This window comes from Epargyreus clarus, unplaced genomic scaffold (assembly GCF_041222505.1).
Source record: "Epargyreus clarus isolate Ecla_fem2 unplaced genomic scaffold, WU_Ecla_fem_2.2 ptg000031l, whole genome shotgun sequence".
NCBI classification, from domain to species: Eukaryota; Metazoa; Arthropoda; class Insecta; order Lepidoptera; family Hesperiidae; genus Epargyreus; species Epargyreus clarus.
Genome location: NW_027332236.1, coordinates 4,227,094 through 4,247,178, shown reverse-complemented (window position 1 = coordinate 4,247,178; position 20,085 = coordinate 4,227,094). Strand labels below are relative to the sequence as shown.

At 36.8% G+C, this 20,085-nt stretch overlaps 1 protein-coding gene across 1 annotated transcript in view; it reads left to right on the top strand.

The window, feature by feature from the left end:
* The window catches only part of bent (projectin protein bent), a 120,958-nt gene that overhangs the window by 87,925 nt on the left and 12,948 nt on the right, over window positions 1-20,085 (top strand). The window contains exons 104-126 of the mRNA XM_073090012.1: window positions 3,187-3,381; window positions 3,625-3,829; window positions 4,284-4,442; window positions 4,877-5,081; window positions 5,448-5,584; window positions 6,208-6,417; window positions 6,604-7,080; window positions 7,435-7,632; window positions 8,379-8,498; window positions 9,135-9,299; window positions 9,864-10,034; window positions 10,375-10,491; window positions 10,704-10,869; window positions 11,294-11,454; window positions 11,944-12,102; window positions 14,401-14,608; window positions 15,120-15,306; window positions 15,655-15,809; window positions 16,316-16,468; window positions 16,907-17,036; window positions 17,485-17,584; window positions 18,068-18,233; window positions 19,064-19,188. Coding sequence (XP_072946113.1) covers window positions 3,187-3,381; window positions 3,625-3,829; window positions 4,284-4,442; window positions 4,877-5,081; window positions 5,448-5,584; window positions 6,208-6,417; window positions 6,604-7,080; window positions 7,435-7,632; window positions 8,379-8,498; window positions 9,135-9,299; window positions 9,864-10,034; window positions 10,375-10,491; window positions 10,704-10,869; window positions 11,294-11,454; window positions 11,944-12,102; window positions 14,401-14,608; window positions 15,120-15,306; window positions 15,655-15,809; window positions 16,316-16,468; window positions 16,907-17,036; window positions 17,485-17,584; window positions 18,068-18,233; window positions 19,064-19,188 — 4,069 coding nt within the window. The remainder of the gene's footprint in view (window positions 1-3,186; window positions 3,382-3,624; window positions 3,830-4,283; window positions 4,443-4,876; window positions 5,082-5,447; window positions 5,585-6,207; window positions 6,418-6,603; window positions 7,081-7,434; window positions 7,633-8,378; window positions 8,499-9,134; window positions 9,300-9,863; window positions 10,035-10,374; window positions 10,492-10,703; window positions 10,870-11,293; window positions 11,455-11,943; window positions 12,103-14,400; window positions 14,609-15,119; window positions 15,307-15,654; window positions 15,810-16,315; window positions 16,469-16,906; window positions 17,037-17,484; window positions 17,585-18,067; window positions 18,234-19,063; window positions 19,189-20,085) is intronic.

The following is a 20,085-nucleotide window of genomic DNA, read 5'->3' as shown; positions in this document are numbered from 1 at the left end:
TATTACGTAAGTTGAAAACATGATTTTTTGTTTGTGTAGATATTGGTTTGTCTTTAATGCCATTTGGTAGGTTTAGGTCTAAAACGGATAGGGCAAAAAGAATTGTGTAATTAGGGTAATCCGTTTAAAAGTTATTAAGGATTTTACATTGTGAACTTTGTAAAATTTTATAATTATGTATGCATCGATATACTACTAATAAAGACGTATGTATGCTTATTTTCATACAGACATTTATTTAAGCGCAACAAGGGCGAAATTTGCCTAAACATTTGTTTCCTTGGAAACAAACTTATTATTATTTTATAATACTGTGACAGTTGCTTTACCTCACGACAGTTATTGTATTTTGTGTATGTTACCGTTAGATTGCAGAATACGTTAGCATACACATTAACTAGTTAGTCTCAAGATTAGCTAGAAGATAATAATATGCAGATTAACTATGTAGTAAAATTCGAAACATCTTTTCAGACTGGTTCTTAGGGCTAAAACATATGCCTTTTTACGACATAACGACGTATCGTGATACATAGCGACATCATGCCGCAAAGCGATATTGTTTCTTGAAAATATGCAATGTTTGTCGTAAATTCATTCATTCGTGCAAAACACGACGACGCATCATGGCATGCACGAAACGACGTCAAGGGGTGAAAATTGATACAATCTTCGTTTTGTACTTTAGGTAATGGGCAAGCTAATCTGCGTTTTAACTGATTAGGCACATTAGCCGCAACATATAGTTTTATTCTCATGACATTTGTCAAAAATTCGGAATGTTTTTGATATTATATTATTTTTTAGGGTTCCGTACCTAAAGGGTAAAAGCGGAACCTATTAATAAGCTGTCCGTTTGTCTGTCTGACATAGAGCTCTATTTCTGGAACCTTAATAGATAGAAACTTAATTTTTTACGGAATATGTATAATGATGGCCACTTTAACAACAAGTACTAAAAATAAAAAGAAAAACTTTCAAATAAAGGATAGTTTTTTTTTTCTTTATGAGGAGGAAATCATCAAAAGGTACCCGATGACGTGAAAGTGACGCGGGGTTATGTGGGACTTTTACCGCACTAAAACCCCCCGGTGGCCGTCCTCAATGTTTGTTGGAGAACTCCGGGATCTCCGACGAAACGCAACCGAAGTCCTCCAAGCGCGATGCCCCGATCGAGCTCTGCCCTGGGGGAGCAGTTTCACTCCTCCCAAACTATCCGGTGTTCACGACGGTATGCGACCACACATACCGCCGTCCTTCCCGGGGACACTTATAGGACGGTTCGAGCTCCCACTCTTGCCACGCTCAACTCCGGAAGCCCCCTTTTAGTCGCCTCTTACGACAGGCAGGGGATGTCGTAGCCCTATTTTAGTCCAGGAACTACAGGGACAAACATATAAGGACCTGCTATTTTTTGGCGTTTTTCACTTTATCTATTGAACCGTAATAGATGTTACAGTTGACATTTTCACAATGCATTCTATGGCTGCTATAATATCAATTAGTAAATATAAAAAAACACATGTTTTTTTTGGTACGGAACCCTCAGTGTACGAGTTCGATTCGCACTTCACCCATTATTTGTATTGAAGTTAAATTGAAGTTGGAATTGAAAACTTCTTTTGTCTCGAGAATAAAAACAATTGACGTCGCCAATAATAGTAGGGGAGCCCAAGAGGGGATTTCGAGAGTGACTCGAACGCGGCAGATTAAGATATGGGAGATACCTTACATCCTATAGAGTATCTTAAACCATCCATTTGGGGGGTTCGCACGGGGAAAATTATCGTGAAATCTATAGTAGCTTAATTACATGCTGAAAACAATAAATTTATAACAATCTGACGATTTGAGGATGGCGTTAGGGAGTAATAAGGTTGCAAAAAAATCGTTACCTGGACATACTTGAGCGCGGTATTTTTTTTTAATATAAAGGAAATAATACTAGAAAACGGGTAACATCATAATCATACCACACGTTGATGTTGTGAAAAAACAGTCATTTAAAAAGAGAATATGTACATACACTATCTGATAGCGTCACTTATTAGCATGAATCCCTGGAAAGTACTGGTGTATAACAAGCTAAAGGAAAAGGCAAATTTTATGGAAAATACATTTTTTTTTTCAAATCGTCGGTATAAAAAGACCCCTCCACTAAATCGTCAGATGAAGGGTTATGAGAAGTAAAACATCAGCTGGAATTTCCTGTATAATAATCTTACGCCCTCGAGTGTGTCAAGATAACGATTTTTTTTTGCATTTTCGAAGAGTCACTGACAGTCTTTCGAATCGAATCGTCAGTCTTTCGAATGGGCGACTCATCTGGGGTAACTTAATATCCCCTTTTGAAAATCTAATGCACTGGTGTAATTTTTTTTCTCCATTTTTACCTCTCGTATGGCTGCAAACCAGCAGATAAACATATTTCTGCTGCGCCTTGAGTATGTCCGTCTGACTCATTTATTTACATCTTTCGAATCCTCTAGAAGCTATTCCCACCGTGAATCGAAAAATATCATACAAACTTTTCTTCACTCACTAAAGTGTAATCTATACAATCGTATAGGTCCAAACGACGCTCGAGTTTCTACCCATTTAGCATCATGGGCTCCCCTACTACTCGTACATTTCGCGGACAGGAACACAGATTCATTAACTGCAAATATAACTTTGTAATCCTATATACTTATATAGGATACAAAGTTATTTTATGTAGTTGGTGTATCTAGATAACCGGACAGAAATTGCAAAATATTATAGTTTTTCCGTGAGTTATATACTAAACACTAATTGTATTCTCAATCTTAACCTTCTATGTCTGCTAGAAGTGCCTTAACATTTTGATGATCGGTCAGTCAGTGAGTGACAAAATTACGAACTTTGACTACTTGTAATTCTTAAACTACTGGTTCAAATTAAATGAAATTGGTAATACACCGTGTCTATACAATGCTTACTTGGCTCCTGAAAATTCAGGCTTCTAGCTTCATATGCAACGAAGTTACAGGGGGTCAAAAATGGGCCGAATTGCTTCGAGAAAAGAATGCTACGGCCGTGCCGCTATTTTTGGCTTTGGCTCGACTTGGCGGAGGCACTGCCGTGCCTCCAGATTAGCAATATGTTATGGAATATGAGTAAATGTATGAAAAAATGTATTAATAAAACTATTTCTCTCTATTACAGTATCCATTCACCGTACCAGACCCACCGGGCGTGCCTCGCGTGATCGACTACGACGGGTCCAGTGCCTCCGTTATATGGGACAGGCCAAGATCTGACGGTGGTTCGAGGATCCAGGGATACAAGGTCGAGTTCAGGGATGTACGCGACAGCGTATGGAGCAGTGCTGATTACCTTGTTAAGGACTGCAATTACCAGGTAAGGAATAAATATAAACATTACATAACGTTACAGAGGTGATAACTAATTATGAGATGATTATGTTTAATGATTTTGTCCAAACAAATAAGAAGCTACAAATAAAATTAAATTAGTTTTCAGAGTTGGATGTGTTAATTTATATTTCACATACAACGCTTCATATTTAACTCAGCAATATTCTGTAAACTAGGAATTTGTCAACCAATCCAAAATTAACTCTCTCACTAACTCTTCCCCCAGGCCTACAACCTGGAACCGGGCCACGAGTACGAGTTCCGCGTGCGCGCTAAGAACGCAGCGGGCTTCAGCAAGTACAGCAGCAGCTCGCAACCGTTCAAGGTGCGCGGGCGAGCTGGACCGCCGTCGCCGCCGCGCTCGCCGCGTGTGCTCCGTGTGGGCCGCAACTACGTTGATGTGGCTTGGGACGCACCAGCTAATGATGGAGGTATGTCATTATACTCGTAATGGTATTGAAATAGTAAAGGAATTTTCCTCATAAAAGAGCAAAAGACTATGTAATTCAACCCAGATTGGATTTATGTCTTATCCCTGGTCACCCACAGATGCGTTGCTATCCCTAAGAACTAAGTTGGAAGTAAGTAAGGGTAAAGTGTTATAGTGAAAGTGTGTCTTCTTTTCTTGACCCTTAAAACCAGAAAACAAAAGCACTTAATGCTATTGTTATTAGGTAGAAATATGTGTGGCGTTCGTGCCACCAGATACGATCCACAAAGGCTCCACCTTCAAAAGTATGCACTCTGTCTTTTCTTAAGTAATTATTCCCAGCTAAACCAAATACTAAGTTAAAACGCTCTCGTCAACCATACTCGTCGGTAATTTAGTGTACTAGAATATGCTGGTTTTCAGGGTTTCATATAAAATTATCATATTTTTTCCAGGATCCCGTATTACCGGCTACATCATCGAACGCCGTGAGGTTGGTGGTGCTGTATGGCACAAGTGCAACGACTACACCGTCCTGGACACCACGTACACCGCTCTCAATCTGAGCGAGCGCGCTGACTACGAGTTCCGCATCATCGCTACAAACTCTGCTGGTGGGTATTTGAAGATTTTTCTTGTGAAAGTAGCAACAGAGCTTGCTGGTCACGAGATTACTTTAATTAAATAATGCAGTTTTGAACATTTTTATTCCAAATATTTTTTAACAAATTCTACATCATTGTGTTATGATTTATTTAGAAGAAATTATATTTTTCTCTTTTGCCGTCTCCAAGCTTATCTTACCAACTTTTAAAACCTATCTCTCTTCTCCAGGCATACTCAACCATCATAATGCAATTCGTAATATGAGTATATTTTAAAATAGCGTAGATCATCATGTGATAGATTCCTTTATCTACTTTACCATCTTCAGAAGAATCGACACCATCTTCATGTACTTTAATCACACCTATCATATGATTAAACATTTCTACCATCGTCATGCGTTTTGTATTACGTCTGTCTAATAATAAAATCAATCTTCTAGGAAAATCCGAGCCATCCACATGCACAACACCAGTCCGCACGGGCGAGGAGGTCGGTGGAGCCAAACCTGAATGGTTGAAGCAGCTGCCGATACACGCGTGCGCGCCGCTCGGCCGCCCGCACACGCTCGAGTGTGTGGCTTCGGGTAGCCCCACGCCGACAGGCAGGTGGCTGAAGAACGGCAGAGAGGTCGTGCTGGGAACCAGGTTTGTACTCTTAGAATAAAGATTGTGCTAGATGAACTGTTACATGTTATTTGACAAAAAAAAGATCTGCTGATATTCAACAAATTGTATAAAAATCAATACTATACCAAACTATTGATCTGACTTTGTAATACGCATATGGAAGCCAATCAGTGTCCGATGCAATATTATCACCATTTTGAGGCAATCTTCGTGCAGGATTCTGAAGATTACATTGAATCGCTTCACATATATTTCTGTGATCTCTGAAAGACATCTCTGTATCTGTCCTTATTCAGGAATATATGTAAATTTTAAAATTTGTAACCAAACAACATATTTTTGAATAACTTACATTCGTTTATTAAAAATTTACAATACCAACAGATTCGTCGCGGAATCTCGCGAAGGCACGCTAAGACTGAACATCTTGGAGGCCACAGAAGGCGATGAGGGTGACTACACCTGCGAGGCTAGCAACACTCTTGGCCACATCCACACCACCACACATCTTAAGATTGGAAGTAAGTTAACTTGATTAAATAAGCAATTGAAAATAATTGTAGTAGTAAATTGTATGGATCTAAACATTACCTTTACCATGAGTTTTTACGTTTTGACAAATATAACTGTTTTGGTATTTGTTTACGTATTTGCCCATACAATTTCCAATCAGCGCCCCTAGCGGATTGTATCAGAATTATAGTGTCAGTAAAGTAACATTAAACGTCTAAATTGACAAATGGCTCTTAATGTTTTGTCTCTCTTTTTTGCGAACATGTGAGGTAGACAAAAAGACTTGAGCACTCACTTATTGTTACGTTTACTCAGTCTACTAAGCAAACGGAACAGAATAATGGATTGAGTAAACGTAACGTAAAATTGTGGGATGTTTTGAAAACTCATGATAAGTTTACAGGACTAGAATAGTATGTTTTAGGATAAAGGCATGGATTAATTGTGCTGGAATATTCCAAATGTACTTAAACATAAAAAAATACTTCAAAAAGTGGAGTATAGGAGTATACTATTTGATATGATATGATATGTTACTTAAATCATTTTAGTTACGGAGAATTTACTATCTAGCAAAATAGAGCACAGGGCATCAAAAAACAATATTCTTACCGTCCATTTCCTTTCCCAGACCCACCGCGCATCACAAGAATGCCAGGTGACCTGCATTTGCCAGAACACGACAACACCAAGATCAAGATCCTGTACACCGGAGACCAGCCCGTGGACGTGGTCCTCACTAGGGATGGCCACAAACTGTCTGAATCTCCTCATTTCAAGTACACCGTGTTCGATGACTACATTCTCATCTTTATCAAGGATATCACTAAGGATGATATGGGTACGTTTCTTATAATTATACCTGAAAGACATTAAATGAATCAGACTGGACTATTGGACTATTTGAACTATTTAGCTATTTGAAATTGTTCAAAAAGTACTATTAATATTGCAAGTATTACATTTTTTATTTATTCTGTATAACATTCCTAGAATCACCTGTCTAAAATTGAGTATTTATTTCCAGGCACATACAAGCTGACGATCAAGAACAACTCTGGAGAGATCTCAGACACATTCTCCGTGACCGTCACAGGCCTGCCCGGACCTCCGCAAGGTCCACTCGAGGCCACTGACATCACTCGACACACTTGTACTCTGGCCTGGAAACCACCCACGTATGACGGAGGTCTACCTATCACCCACTACGTGGTCGAAAGGCACGACATTTCTGGTACCATTTGGATTACGATCGCTTCATCAGTACGTGATACCAAGTTCACGGTTCATGGATTAACGGAAGGACAGGAATACAACTTCAGGATACACGCAGCCAATGACAACGGTACCGGACCTGGATTGGAGGGTGCCAACCCGATTAAGGCCAAGGCGCCGTTCGACCCACCGTCAGCACCTGGTATTCCCAAGATCCTCGAGGTCGGAGGTCACTTCGTCCACCTGGAATGGGACAAACCTGAAAGCGATGGAGGTTCTAGGATTTTAGGTAAGTGTCTACTATTCGCTAATGAAAGCTGTTGGTATAATGTCATGGTCTATTCAAATTGCTTTCAGATATGTTTATATTTGTGGTAATTTGATGAACATTACACAAGAAACATAAATCTATAAAATCTATAAAAAAATACTTATGTCGTTGCTACAAATTCAGAAATTTTAGTTTCTTAGTGAAAAAAAACTTAGAAGAAAATGTTATGAAATTATTACATTTTTTTTACGAAGATGAAGTTAGCTAGCCTTTAGACGGCAGATATCGCATTAAAAACTAAATAAGATAGAAAGAAAAATATACATTTATTCTACTTATGATCCAATTTACTAACTAAACCAAATTCCACAGGATACTGGGTAGACAAACGCGAAGTGGGCTCGCAGAGCTGGCAGCGTGTGAACGCTACCTTATGTCTCCCGAACCAGCTGAACTGCGCGAACCTGATCGAAGGCAGGCAGTACGAGTTCAGGGTGATCGCCCAGAACGACGCTGGACTGTCGCCACCGAGCACGGCCAGCCAGGAGGTCAAGGTCGTGGACCCGAAGGGTAAGGTTTTTTTATATAATATAGGAGTAGCAGACGAGCATGCAGTCCACCTGATGGTAAGTGGCTACTGCCGCCCATGGACATCTGTAATCAACCCCAGATAGAATTAGATATTCCTACCTGAGGTCGGCCACAGATGCGCCGCTACCCCTGAGGACTAAGCTGGAACGCCTTGGAAAAGTCTGTCACCATTACCACACCCTTCAAACCGGAACACAGCAGCGCCTAACACTGCTGTTATTAGGTAGAAATAGGTGTGGCGGTGGTGCCGCCGGAGTTGAACAACAAAGGGTTCTACCACCGTCAAAGATTTCTGGAAGGGTATTTGCTAATGTGCCGAAACCTTGTCGAATGAATACAAGAAATATTAAGTAGATGATGCTTTATTACGAAATGATTTCTGCTATAGCCATAATCTTGAATAACATTTGATTGATGGATTTAATAATAATTGGTCATAGGTGGAACCCACATTCTCGTAATGTAGCTTGTGGCAGAAACTTAGCGTAAACTTGCAAAAACAATCAAAAGATGCTGACAAAGCTGTATCTAAATTAGTTGAATGTTTCTTAAGTGTATTGGATAGAATCTTGGAAAGATTTTCAACTTATTAAGTAGATTTGATGAGCTTAAACCATTCTTTAATCACCTTCAATAATATTTGTTGTTACCTTTACTGTTTTAGGTTAATATTATACGAAAGCTCTGTGTTAAGTGTAATATTTATCTTCTATTTTTATTTCCAGCGGCTACACCACCAGAGATCGTGAAGCCACTGAAGGACGCCAACTGCATCCAGTACCACAACGCCAAGTTCCAGTGCACCATCACTGGTACACCGAAGCCTACCATCACGTGGTACAAGGGTAAGTTGATCATCTTGATTATGACAATAATTGCAAACTCGATAATCGTATTGATTATGATAACGGGATTGTAATTTTATGTTACTTTACGACATTTCCAAATATCAATGAATTCAGTTGGGTTGCCCTTTCAACAGGGCAACCCAACTGAATTCATTTTCCCTAACTTGTCCGTTTCTTTAATTATTTAATTTGATTAGTTCTTTAATTATTGAACTTAATAAAAAAATATTTAAACATTTGGATGTTTCGAAAATCGTTCATTTCATAATTTTATTATGATTTACTTCGATTTGGGTCTACTTATTCATTTGATAAGTAAATACATTTATTTTACTCATCTAAGACTTATTCGTATACTACTCGTGTATATCTTAGTATGATTCTCACTACACTACAAGGTATCTGAGGTTCATTATAAATATTTGAATATAGAATTCTATGAGTCATGATTATTTTTTTATTCAAACATGTTTATTAGTAATTCTTAATATACCTAAAATAATTTATGACATTCTCCTTAATCCATTTGAGTATAGAATTATATTGTGAGTCATGATTATTTTTTTTATTGTAAAATGTACGTTCACAAATTCTCAAAACGCGTCATTATCCATCACATTTCTCTTAATGCAGGTGCCCGCGAGATAACCAACGGCCCCCGCCACCACATCTGGAGCGAGGGCGACAACCACTTCCTGACGGTGAACGACGTGTTCGGCGAGGACGCTGACGAGTACGTCTGCCGCGCCGTCAACCGCGCGGGTGTGAAGAGCACTCGCGCTGAGTTACACATCAAGAGTGAGTGTTGCTTCATTAATATTTTTTATAATATAGGAGTAGCAGACGAGCATGCAGTCCACCTGATGGTAAGTGGCTCCTGCCGCCCATGGACGTCTGCAATCAACCCCAGATAGGAGATATTCCTACCTGAGGTCGGCCACACGTGCGCGCTACCCCTAAGGACTAAGCTGGAACGCCTCGGAAAAGAATATCTCCCTTACCAAGTGCAGCACGCTTGCAGTGACCACACCCTTGTCAAGTGCAGCAGTGGGAGTTGTGATTTTAATGGATTGACATTAAAAAAGCAATTTAAACTCTTTCACTATTATGCCATAATCATTTACGTAAGAGTAATATAGTTTTTTATCTTGGTAGACAGATCCAGGTTCATTCAATAACTTCTCATGTTTTACAACTTTTTCATCTAGTAAAACGGAAATTATATTCACCAATTAAGTCAAAATCATCAGAAGCATAGATTCTGACAATAATAAAGACAAATTACACTTACCTATGTGGTCAGGAAGATGCAATCCAAATCTTTTGTTACTTCATCCTAATTTAAAAAACATTCCCTTCCAGCCGCACCAAAACTGAATGTGCCACCTCGTTTCCGCGTCACCGCGTACTTCGACAAGGGCGAGAACGTCGTCATCAAGATTCCGTTCACTGGCCACCCCATCCCCAAGATCACGTGGGTGAGGGAGGGTGAGACCATCGAGTCTGGACTCCACTACCATGTTGAGAGGAAAGGTAAGCTATTACTAAGTTAATTGTAAAGATAATGGGTAAATGCTTTCGGGCTAAAATTTTGTGGATGTGATTAGACATTACTGGTTTTCGAGAAGACACAAAAGGCAAATTTATTAGATATGTAATAGAAAGGAAGATTTAAGGTTTATTGTTTTGCATTGAATTGTATATGCAATTTACAAAAAGTTTTATAAGAGCCGTATACTGAACCGATTTCTAAAAAGCATCAAATTGCACCATATTTCTTTAGCAGCAGGTATAAGAGAAGCAATCTACAAAATGTATTTACTTAACATCGTCAATCAAACTAAGTGTTAGTTTATGTAATGTACTTTTTCAGAGCGTCACGCAATTCTCACAATCCGCGACGCAAGCAAATTGGATTCCGGACCATACAGGATCACCGCAGAGAACGAACTGGGACAGGACACAGCCACCATCAACATTGAGATCAGCGGTGAGTCATAAGATTATAAGAGATTTGATAATTTACAAAAAAAATTATTTGTCCATTTGTTTTTTAGAATTCATTTTGAAATTTAACGTAATATTTATGATTTCATTCCAGAGTTTCTCGCAATCATTAAATGATCCCCTTAATCAAGCCATATTCGCATTAATAATAAATATTAAAACTATTTATATTAATATTACTCCACTTATTTCCAGATCGTCCCGACCCACCAAGATTCCCAGCAGTGGACAACATTGGTGTGGACTCATTAGCTTTGTCATGGAAGGCACCTGTATGGGACGGTGGTTCCGACATCACCAACTACCTCGTTGAGAAACGGGAGCATCCGATGACCAGCTGGATCAGAGTCGGCAACACTAGGTAAAATACTAAATACATTTTGATTTTAAATTGTAGTTTCAAAATAGACTTTATTTTTATGATTACCTATCGTTGGTTCTTTTAGTTATAATTTAAATATAATCGTTAGATTTATTGCCTTTATCGTCATTATCAACTTCTAAATGTTTATATCTGCTTTTAATAAACACGAATCTATTTCATAATAATATAACCCGTTGTATAATTCTTCTCTACCGTTTTAAATAGCTCTTGTTTCCAAATTAAATCTATTCTTAGCGATAAGCCATTCGTTAATTAATTCGTCAGTTAATTCATGAATCTTCTTAGATTCAATTAGTACTTCATTTATATTTGATAAAAAATTAATTATGGAAAATTATCTTTTTACTTTCAACCCGCTTTTAAATATGACTTTCGCTAAATATAACATGGTTTCCCACAGGTTCACGACAATGGCAGTCACTAATCTAGTACCAGGCAAGGAGTACGAATTCAGGGTATATGCTGAGAATATCTACGGCAGATCAGAGCCGAGCGAGCCCACGTCCACGGTACAGACCAAGGCTATCATCAAGAAGGAGTACAAGAAACAGGAGTACCCTGGTAAGAGTCGGCATAACTTTATCAGTAGTTGCAGAATTAAAAGGAGATAGAAGTCTTTGTTCGATTTCGATGGCACCATCTTCACGTTTTTATTACCCCTAATAACAACAAGTCGTTAACTACTACAGTGTAATAAAGGAGTGATATGACAATTTTTCGTTCCATCGAATTAAGAATCCTCCTAATCCAATTAAGAAATCCTCCTAGGCAATGGCAATGTATTAGGACATTTCCTATGTGAATGACTTCGAATAGGACCTATTAGGTTGGTAATGACAAATATAAATGGGCTTGGGCCTCGGTATTTGTATGCTATTTGCACTATTGACATCAAATTCTAGTGTTCATTTATTTATATCTGTATCAGATATACTAATTTACTTAGAATAATTACTCATTAAAATGTTAAAAGCATTTTCACTCCTTTTTCTAACAATCCATTGAACAACAAGCACTAAACTAATTGTCACCAACAATTTTCCTCAACAGTGGACGAAACCGGCAAGAAGATCCGGACGAACGCTGACCACGGTCCCGTGAAGGACTACGACAGCTACGTGTTCGACATCTACAGCAAGTACGTGCCGCAGCCGGTCGACATCAACACGTGCTCAGTGTACGACAAGTACGACATACTGGAGGAGATCGGTAAGTGTATGTATTGTTGTGTGTTGTAGCTAGGTCCCACTGTTGTTTGTTGTAGTTGTTGTATCTTGGATTGTTGTAGATGTTTCGTATATAGTGTTGGTAGTTGTGTAGTTATTTTTTTTGGAGAGGATCAGACAATTATATTAGTTTAATGGTCTATTTTCTAGTAGTAGTTCTAGTAGTTCTCTTATAGATAAGTCACTTGTATATTGTTTAGTGTGTTTCACTGTTATATTACTAGCTTTTTCATGTCATAGATATACCAAATGATTTCCTATAGATCTATTGATAGCAGCAGAGCAGAAATATTTAAAATAGGTTTTAAATTAAAACGGCATTATATATACTTACTGCCCTTTCTGCAGAATTAAATTTATCAACAACGTAATTATGTTGTTGATAATTTTAGTAATTATTTGGGAAAAAAACTTTGTTCACATACATTGTAGGAATGCAATTAATCTTATTTCAAATTAATAATGCCTTATTGAAACTATTTATAGCAATATTTTTCTTATATTAGCGTATACTATCTCAAGACATAATTTTAATAATGGCAAGTTTATTAATTGATTTGTATTTTTTGTTTCTACTTTCTTAAGTTAAAAGGAAGCAAGAACAAAATTACATATATAAAGAACAAGATTATATCTTTCTGTTATACTGATAAGTTTAATTGAAAGTGATTAACCCGATGAACATAATTATGATAGCATGGGTGTGAAAAAATTTAGTTATTACTTATTAAAAATGAGTTTTACCCCTAAAATGTATACATTTATTTATACCTGTATCTAATATATGAATTGATATATGTTTTTTTTTATAAATAGTGCTAAAAGCTTTCGTAAGATTCTAATAATTTTATAAACGCATGAACAATGAATACTGTAGAATAGTATAATGTACAAAACATATTTTATCGTTAGTTATACAACATTTAAGACATTATGTACAGAATTATTAAGTTATGAAATCAAAAATATACTCGAATTAATTGCAATATTTAACATTTCAAATTACGTAATTTAAGATACACTATTAATAAATATACACTATTAACATAGAATATATTTAAGTTTTAATAGCATTTATTACTTTTTATATTATATAGATAAGTTATATAGCGGCATGATAGTTAAAAGTAGAACTAAACATAACACACGAAGTTGCTTGCGAGAGATCATTTTGCTAGAGGTTTTCTTAACACAGAACTAACATGTAGTTCAAATTTAACTTTTACCCACACATGTACAAATAGTAATGAATTTCGCAGGTGACTTCGTGAGAGCTTCGTCTAAACGGAAACGCGACGGAGGTCTGTGTGTGAATAGATCGATGTAGTGCATCTCTTTCTCTCTGCATCTCTCTGTCTCACACGCATACTATTATTTTGATAATATATTATTATTTACATAATACTATTATGGTAATCTGTTATTTGAGAAGCGCATGCAATAAAAATGTGCAACAACATTAATTAAAATCGACGGTATTATTTGGCACCAGGAGTGTAAATTTGGTTATCTTTATTTAATTTTGTTTATGTAAAAAATCAGAACACTCAATATAAAAAGTACGTTAAAAGTTACAAGATTTTTTTTAATCAAATATTTGACAATAACCATTTTAATAATAAGAAAATAATTATAATTCCACAAAAAAATATATTTTTTATATTCTATTGTAAATATCACTGTATATTATGAACGTAACTAAGTATATTATTTTATTATATTATTGTAGTTATATTTATAATAATAATGCTTATTTTATTTAAATTTCGTAAAAGTAGTTGACATGCACGGTGTGTGCTTAATTATTATATTTATTTTATATTATTATTATTACACGACAGTAGTTAATTATGCACCGTATTTATATAGCTGCTCTTTATTATTTTGTAGAATAAGATGTATTTTTAAATATAATAATAAATAATATGATAGCAAAACCCAAATAATTAAATAACACTATTTTAATAACAATAATGTAAACATAAAATAAATTTAAAAGCAATGAATTGAAAGTAAAAAGAAACATAGGTCGATAATAATAAAAATATTTAAAATATAATAATTATATAATAAATAAATTGATTTACTTAATGAATTGAAAAAAAATGGGAGACTTTAAAATAATAGTCAGAATAGCCAAACAAAATGATTATTATACTATTAACATTAGTAGTTAAATTAAACCGTTGAATCGATTTACTGAAGTCACGCGGACTTTAAACATTAAAACCTGACACACACAGAGTCCAAAACAGAAGTATGATGTACCATACTATTGTAGGCACAGGCGCATTCGGCGTTGTCCACCGCTGCAGGGAGAGGTCCACAGGAAACACCTTCGCGGCCAAGTTCATCCCCTGCACCGGTGCGATGGAGAAGGAGCTGATTAAGAAAGAGATAGATATAATGAACCAGCTACACCACAGGAAACTCATCAATCTGCACGATGCCTTTGAAGATGATGACGAAATGGTGTTGATATTCGAATTGTGAGTAACTTATATTTACATTCAGATATGTCGTCTGGGTAATATTATTGGCTAAGTTCCAACCAGACTAAAGGTTTTACTCTTTCTAATAGTAAGTCTCTTTATAATTTTTTCTAGTTCTGACATTGATCTATCACCAGACTGGTGATGTAGTCTGTGTCATACCAAATTTAAAACATAATAAGTGTTTTTACATAATGAAAACATCCTCTAAGTCTTTTAAGATTGAGCCTTAGCTTGGTATATTGCTTCACTTAAAACAAATTAAAAGCACAGTGACAACTACAACGAGATTTTATGTTATAGCAGGTCTCCAGACATAAAAAATATCTGGTGAAAAGAACAATATATTTTTTTATTAGAAGACCAGTAGATCTTGAAGATCTTCAGTCTTTTTGCCCTAGATCACAAAATCTTCTAGTACAATGCTGATAGAGGCAGAACATGACCGGCAGCAGATCTCTAAATGCTGACAGATGTAAATTTTAAAATAAACTAATCTTACCAACAGCTTGTCCGGAGGCGAGCTGTTCGAGCGCATCACGGAGCCTGGCTACAACATGAGCGAGGCCGAAGCGGCACACTACATGCGACAAGTGTGCGAGGGCGTGAAGCATATGCACGAGCAGAACATCATCCATCTCGACCTCAAGCCGGAGAACGTGATGTGCCAGACGAGGACCGGTACTGATGTTAAGGTATGTGCATCAACTTTTTGATAAGGATTGTGCTGATAAAAAATAGTTAAAAAAAATTTTTTTGTGATATTGTACAGCAAGAAGATTTGTTAACGGTCTGTCTATTGTTTCCATGGATCCACATTTTAAATCAACCGTAGATATGTTTGTAGTTCAACTTGGGGTCGACCAGTTGACCACGAAAGCGTTGATCGTTATGAGGGCTAAGTCGAAACGCCATATGAGTCTCTTACCACATCCTATAAGACATGGCATTTGCTAATGATCTACTTGAATTATCATTTCTCACATTAGGTTCTAAAAGTTAATTAGGTTTAGGCAATATACTAATGACACATTCCCCATCAGATCATCGACTTCGGCCTAGCGACGAAGCTGGATCCGAACGAGGTGGTGAAGATCTCAACCGGCACGGCGGAGTTCGCGGCACCTGAGATCGTCGAGCGCGAGCCCGTTGGTTTCTACACCGACATGTGGGCGGTTGGAGTGCTCGCCTATGTCCTGTGAGTATACCGGATTTATATCAGATAATTGACACATCAAACAGGTATGCAGCCTACCTGATATCTATTGACTCCAAATAGGATGAGAATCGTATCAAAAGTTTCTGAGATTAAAATCTCATAAATCTGTTCATGAAATCAAAAAGGTAAAAGAATCGTAGCTTCTCGTAAGTTTGATCACATTAACGTTACTCCATTTATGACCATTCAGTTACAAAGCTTCATAAGTAAATGCCTTACCACGGTCTGGTAACCACAAATTGTTTCAAACCATTCAAATTTATATTTTTAAGCCAGAAGTTATTTGTTAGAGTGTTACCAACTTTATCAATATTCGAATATCTTATCACATTAACACAATTATTCTGTTAATACTTATATTGTTGCATCTCCCATTATATCGTATCGTCACCTTGTGTTCCGTTACTTGCCTGATCTCTTCGATACAGATTACTTACATCGGTAGATTTCAGCATTCTTTACAACAATTGATGAATACCCAACAGGCTCTCTGGTCTTTCACCATTCGCTGGCAACAACGACATCGAGACATTGAAGAATGTCAAGGCCTGCGACTGGGAGTTCGACGAGGAGGCCTTCCAACACGTGTCTGATGATGCTAAGGACTTCATCCGAAGACTGCTTGTTAAGAATAAGGAGTAAGTACTTAAAATAGACGTTTTTAAGATGTAGATTTGACATGTAAAAGTTCTGTTAAGGGGAAATTGGTGAATTCACACGTTATCCTTCCTTTCTCTTGCTTTGTTTTAGTCGGTTATAAAATATATTATCCCCTTTTCATACCTTACCTAATTTACAATGCTTTCCACATTCAAAGTGTATGACATAAAAAAAATATCTCATCGCGATTTTTACACATGACCCTGTGCAAAAATTAATTACCACTATTAAAAAACAAATAATAAATAATATACTTTAATAAGGTTTTTAATGAACCTGAACATGATGATCAATAATTTGTAATAATTTCAAAATCAATCAATAATAATTTCAAAACTGCCAATTATGAATCCAGACAATCCAGAGTTACAGTCCCAGTCAAAACAAGTCAATTATAAGAATTGTTTCTCTTCTAGAAAACGTATGACAGCACACGAGTGTCTGGCGCATAAGTGGCTGGCTGGAGACGCGGCCGCCGCTCGCACCGCCACCATCCAGGCGAGGAGATACGAACAGATGCGCGACAGGCTCAGGAGTAGATACGATGTGAGTGTGGAAGATGTTGGGCTAGTATTAGTATATGGAGATAGAAGTTGGGTTGTCGATAGAATTATTTTACTGCGGAAGAACAACCGTCATATATACACAGTTTATTTGAAATTTGAAGTAATACATAGATGCTGAAAATTTTTATCGAATTAAGAAACCTCCTTTTTTGAAGTCTGTTAAAAATATTACTTAAAATACATATTACAAATTTCAGCATTCGAGACATGTGTAAGATTAGAGTAAACCAGATATTGTAGATGAAACAAATAGTATACAATTTCACAGAGAATATTATTTAATTCCCAAACAGAGATCGGTGGAATATGAAGTTGAGGATAACATTAAGATTTTTTTAAAATATTAAATGATTTAAGTCTTCTTGTTTTTCCGAAGAAAGTCAACTAAAAATGGAATTTGAATAAACCAATGCGTTCTTCTTTAACAGAACTGGTCATCATTCGTGCTGCCGATCGGCAGGCTAAGCGAGTACAGCTCGCTGCGCAAACTTCTCATCGAGAAGTGGAAGATCTACGATGGACAGTTCGGTAAGTCATACGTCATTTTTCTTAGGCTGTTCAAAAATCATCACGATGTCCATAGTTTGAAATTTCCTTTTACTGTAAGCTCAGCCATCGACTCTTTTTCCATCGGCATTATCTGATATTATACTCTATAAATATTTGTCGCTCACCATTACAGATGTTTTTATTCTCGATATTCAGTACTTCTTCATGTTTATTTTTCTCTCAACATATGAATTTCTCAACCATCACTCCCATTATCAATTGCCCTATCATTACCATACTACACTCGTTATTTTTCCAAAGAAATAGATAATTAATTAATCAAGATCTCTTTCTTTTTCAATCTACATTCTATATTTCCGTCTACAATCGTTATTTCCACATTTCCGTCAATATCTTGATAAACTTTCCAACAATAATTAAGTTTGCTAACGTTACCCATTTCTATTTTTCCACCAACGTCTGTACGAACTTCCCCATATTCTAACCTTCCATTCCCCCCAGATCGTCGGCAAGCGGCACCACGGTTCGTGATCAAGCCGCAGTCCGCGTTCTGCTACGAGGGCCAGTCCGTGAAGTTGTACTGCCGCATTATCGCGTGCGCCGCACCCACTGTCACCTGGTCGCATAACAACCACGAGTTGAGACAGTCCGTCAAGTTTATGAAGAGGTATGTTATGATATACAAAAACTCACACTCGTAGAAAATTATCAACGTGATATGTCATGGTAAACCGCCTAATGGAGGCATTACAGGTGAACCGAAGCAGAGAGTTCCGGAGTTCGATCTCTGGCTAGGTAGAATCGAAACGATAAATGTAATAATATTTGTTTACTTATATTCCGTGCACATGGCAACCAGTCAGGTTCATGGAATCTTTAATCAATATACCTACCATATAATATCAAACTAATGAAACCTATTGGAAGGGACCCGAATATGTCTATGGAGTCTATGGAGATATACCTTACGGAAGCTACCTCTAAGGTCTAAATTGGATCTTCTCATCCAAATGTTCAATATGTCGCACTGCTTTTATAAGATAGAAGTAGTATATATATATAGCGGCTATAATATAACAGTGTCTGTCGAACGATTCTATCTCATTTTGAGGAACATTCATAATGGGAAGTCTCATTAAAACTAAATAAAAATTTTAAGATGGTAGAACCCTTTGTGGTTCGACTCCGGCAGTACCAACATCGCACCTATTTCTGCCTCATAACAGCAGTGTTAAACGCTGTTGTATTCTGGTTTGAAGAGTGTGGTAAGGGAGACATACTTTTCCGAGGTGTTCCAGCTTAATCCTCAGGGGTAGTGGCGCATCTGTGGCCGACCTCAGGTAGGAATATCTAATCCTATCTGGGATTGATTACAGATGCCCATGAGTGGCAGTAGCTACTTACCATCAGGTGGACTGCATGTTCGTGTGCTACACCTATATTATAAAAAAAAAACACTTGTTACCAACTGTACAATAATAAACTCTATCACAACAGGTACGCCGGCGACGACTACTACTTCATAATCAACCGCGCGAAGTTGGAAGACCGCGGCGAGTACATCATCAGGGCGGAGAACCACTACGGCTTCAGGGAGGAGGTAGTCTTCCTGAACGTACAACGTAAGTGTATACTTCACTTTGATACATTTATTTCTTAAGAAATGCTTAATGTGTTTCACTTTACTTTCTATTATTATCAAAAACATAAATATTAAGTGTAATAGTAATATTATTGTAAAAATATAAGTTTAGCATTATCACGACTTTTGTACGTAAGCGTTTTTAAGTTTTTTATGTATGTGTTTTTAAAGTTTTTTGTATTTTTTATTGTTTTTAAAAATAAGCCTAACAGATGGGTCACTTATTATAAATTACAGACACTTCTTTAAAATATATACTGAAATATTATCGTAACGTAACTTTAGGAAGAGTACTTAGGTCATCAAATACTTATCGTCATGCATACATGAATAAACAATCGATTTATTTCTTATATCGTCTTTCATACTGTTAAAATGAATTAAGTATTGAAATATTTTACAAATAAATCAAACACTACTTTGAACTGAAATATCAAGTTGAAGACAGTAGTTTATCCTTCCGAGTGACCGATTTCGAAAGTTCAACTACACAAATTTGATGTAAATAAGATATAACTCCTCCTAACATACGATCAGCAAACAAAATTCCAACCAGACATGACAAATGACGCTACCCTCAAAAACAAACCTCGACATTATACGAACGATTTATAAAATATTCACGTACCGAATAATATAAATTAATTTAGACAATCAAAATCTCCATCAACGATAAACATGTCAGTTCAAAGACGAGACGTAATCGAGAAGGCATCTGCCAACGTAGAAACATAGGAATTGGGTCACCTATGCGTTTATTCCTAGAGCTAGGTTCGTTAGCAGAGCAGTTTGATAAATGACACAAGCGTTTGATGGGAATTAATCGCTCATTTATCTGAATTATAAGTGTTACGTGTATATTAAGTGTAACAATAGA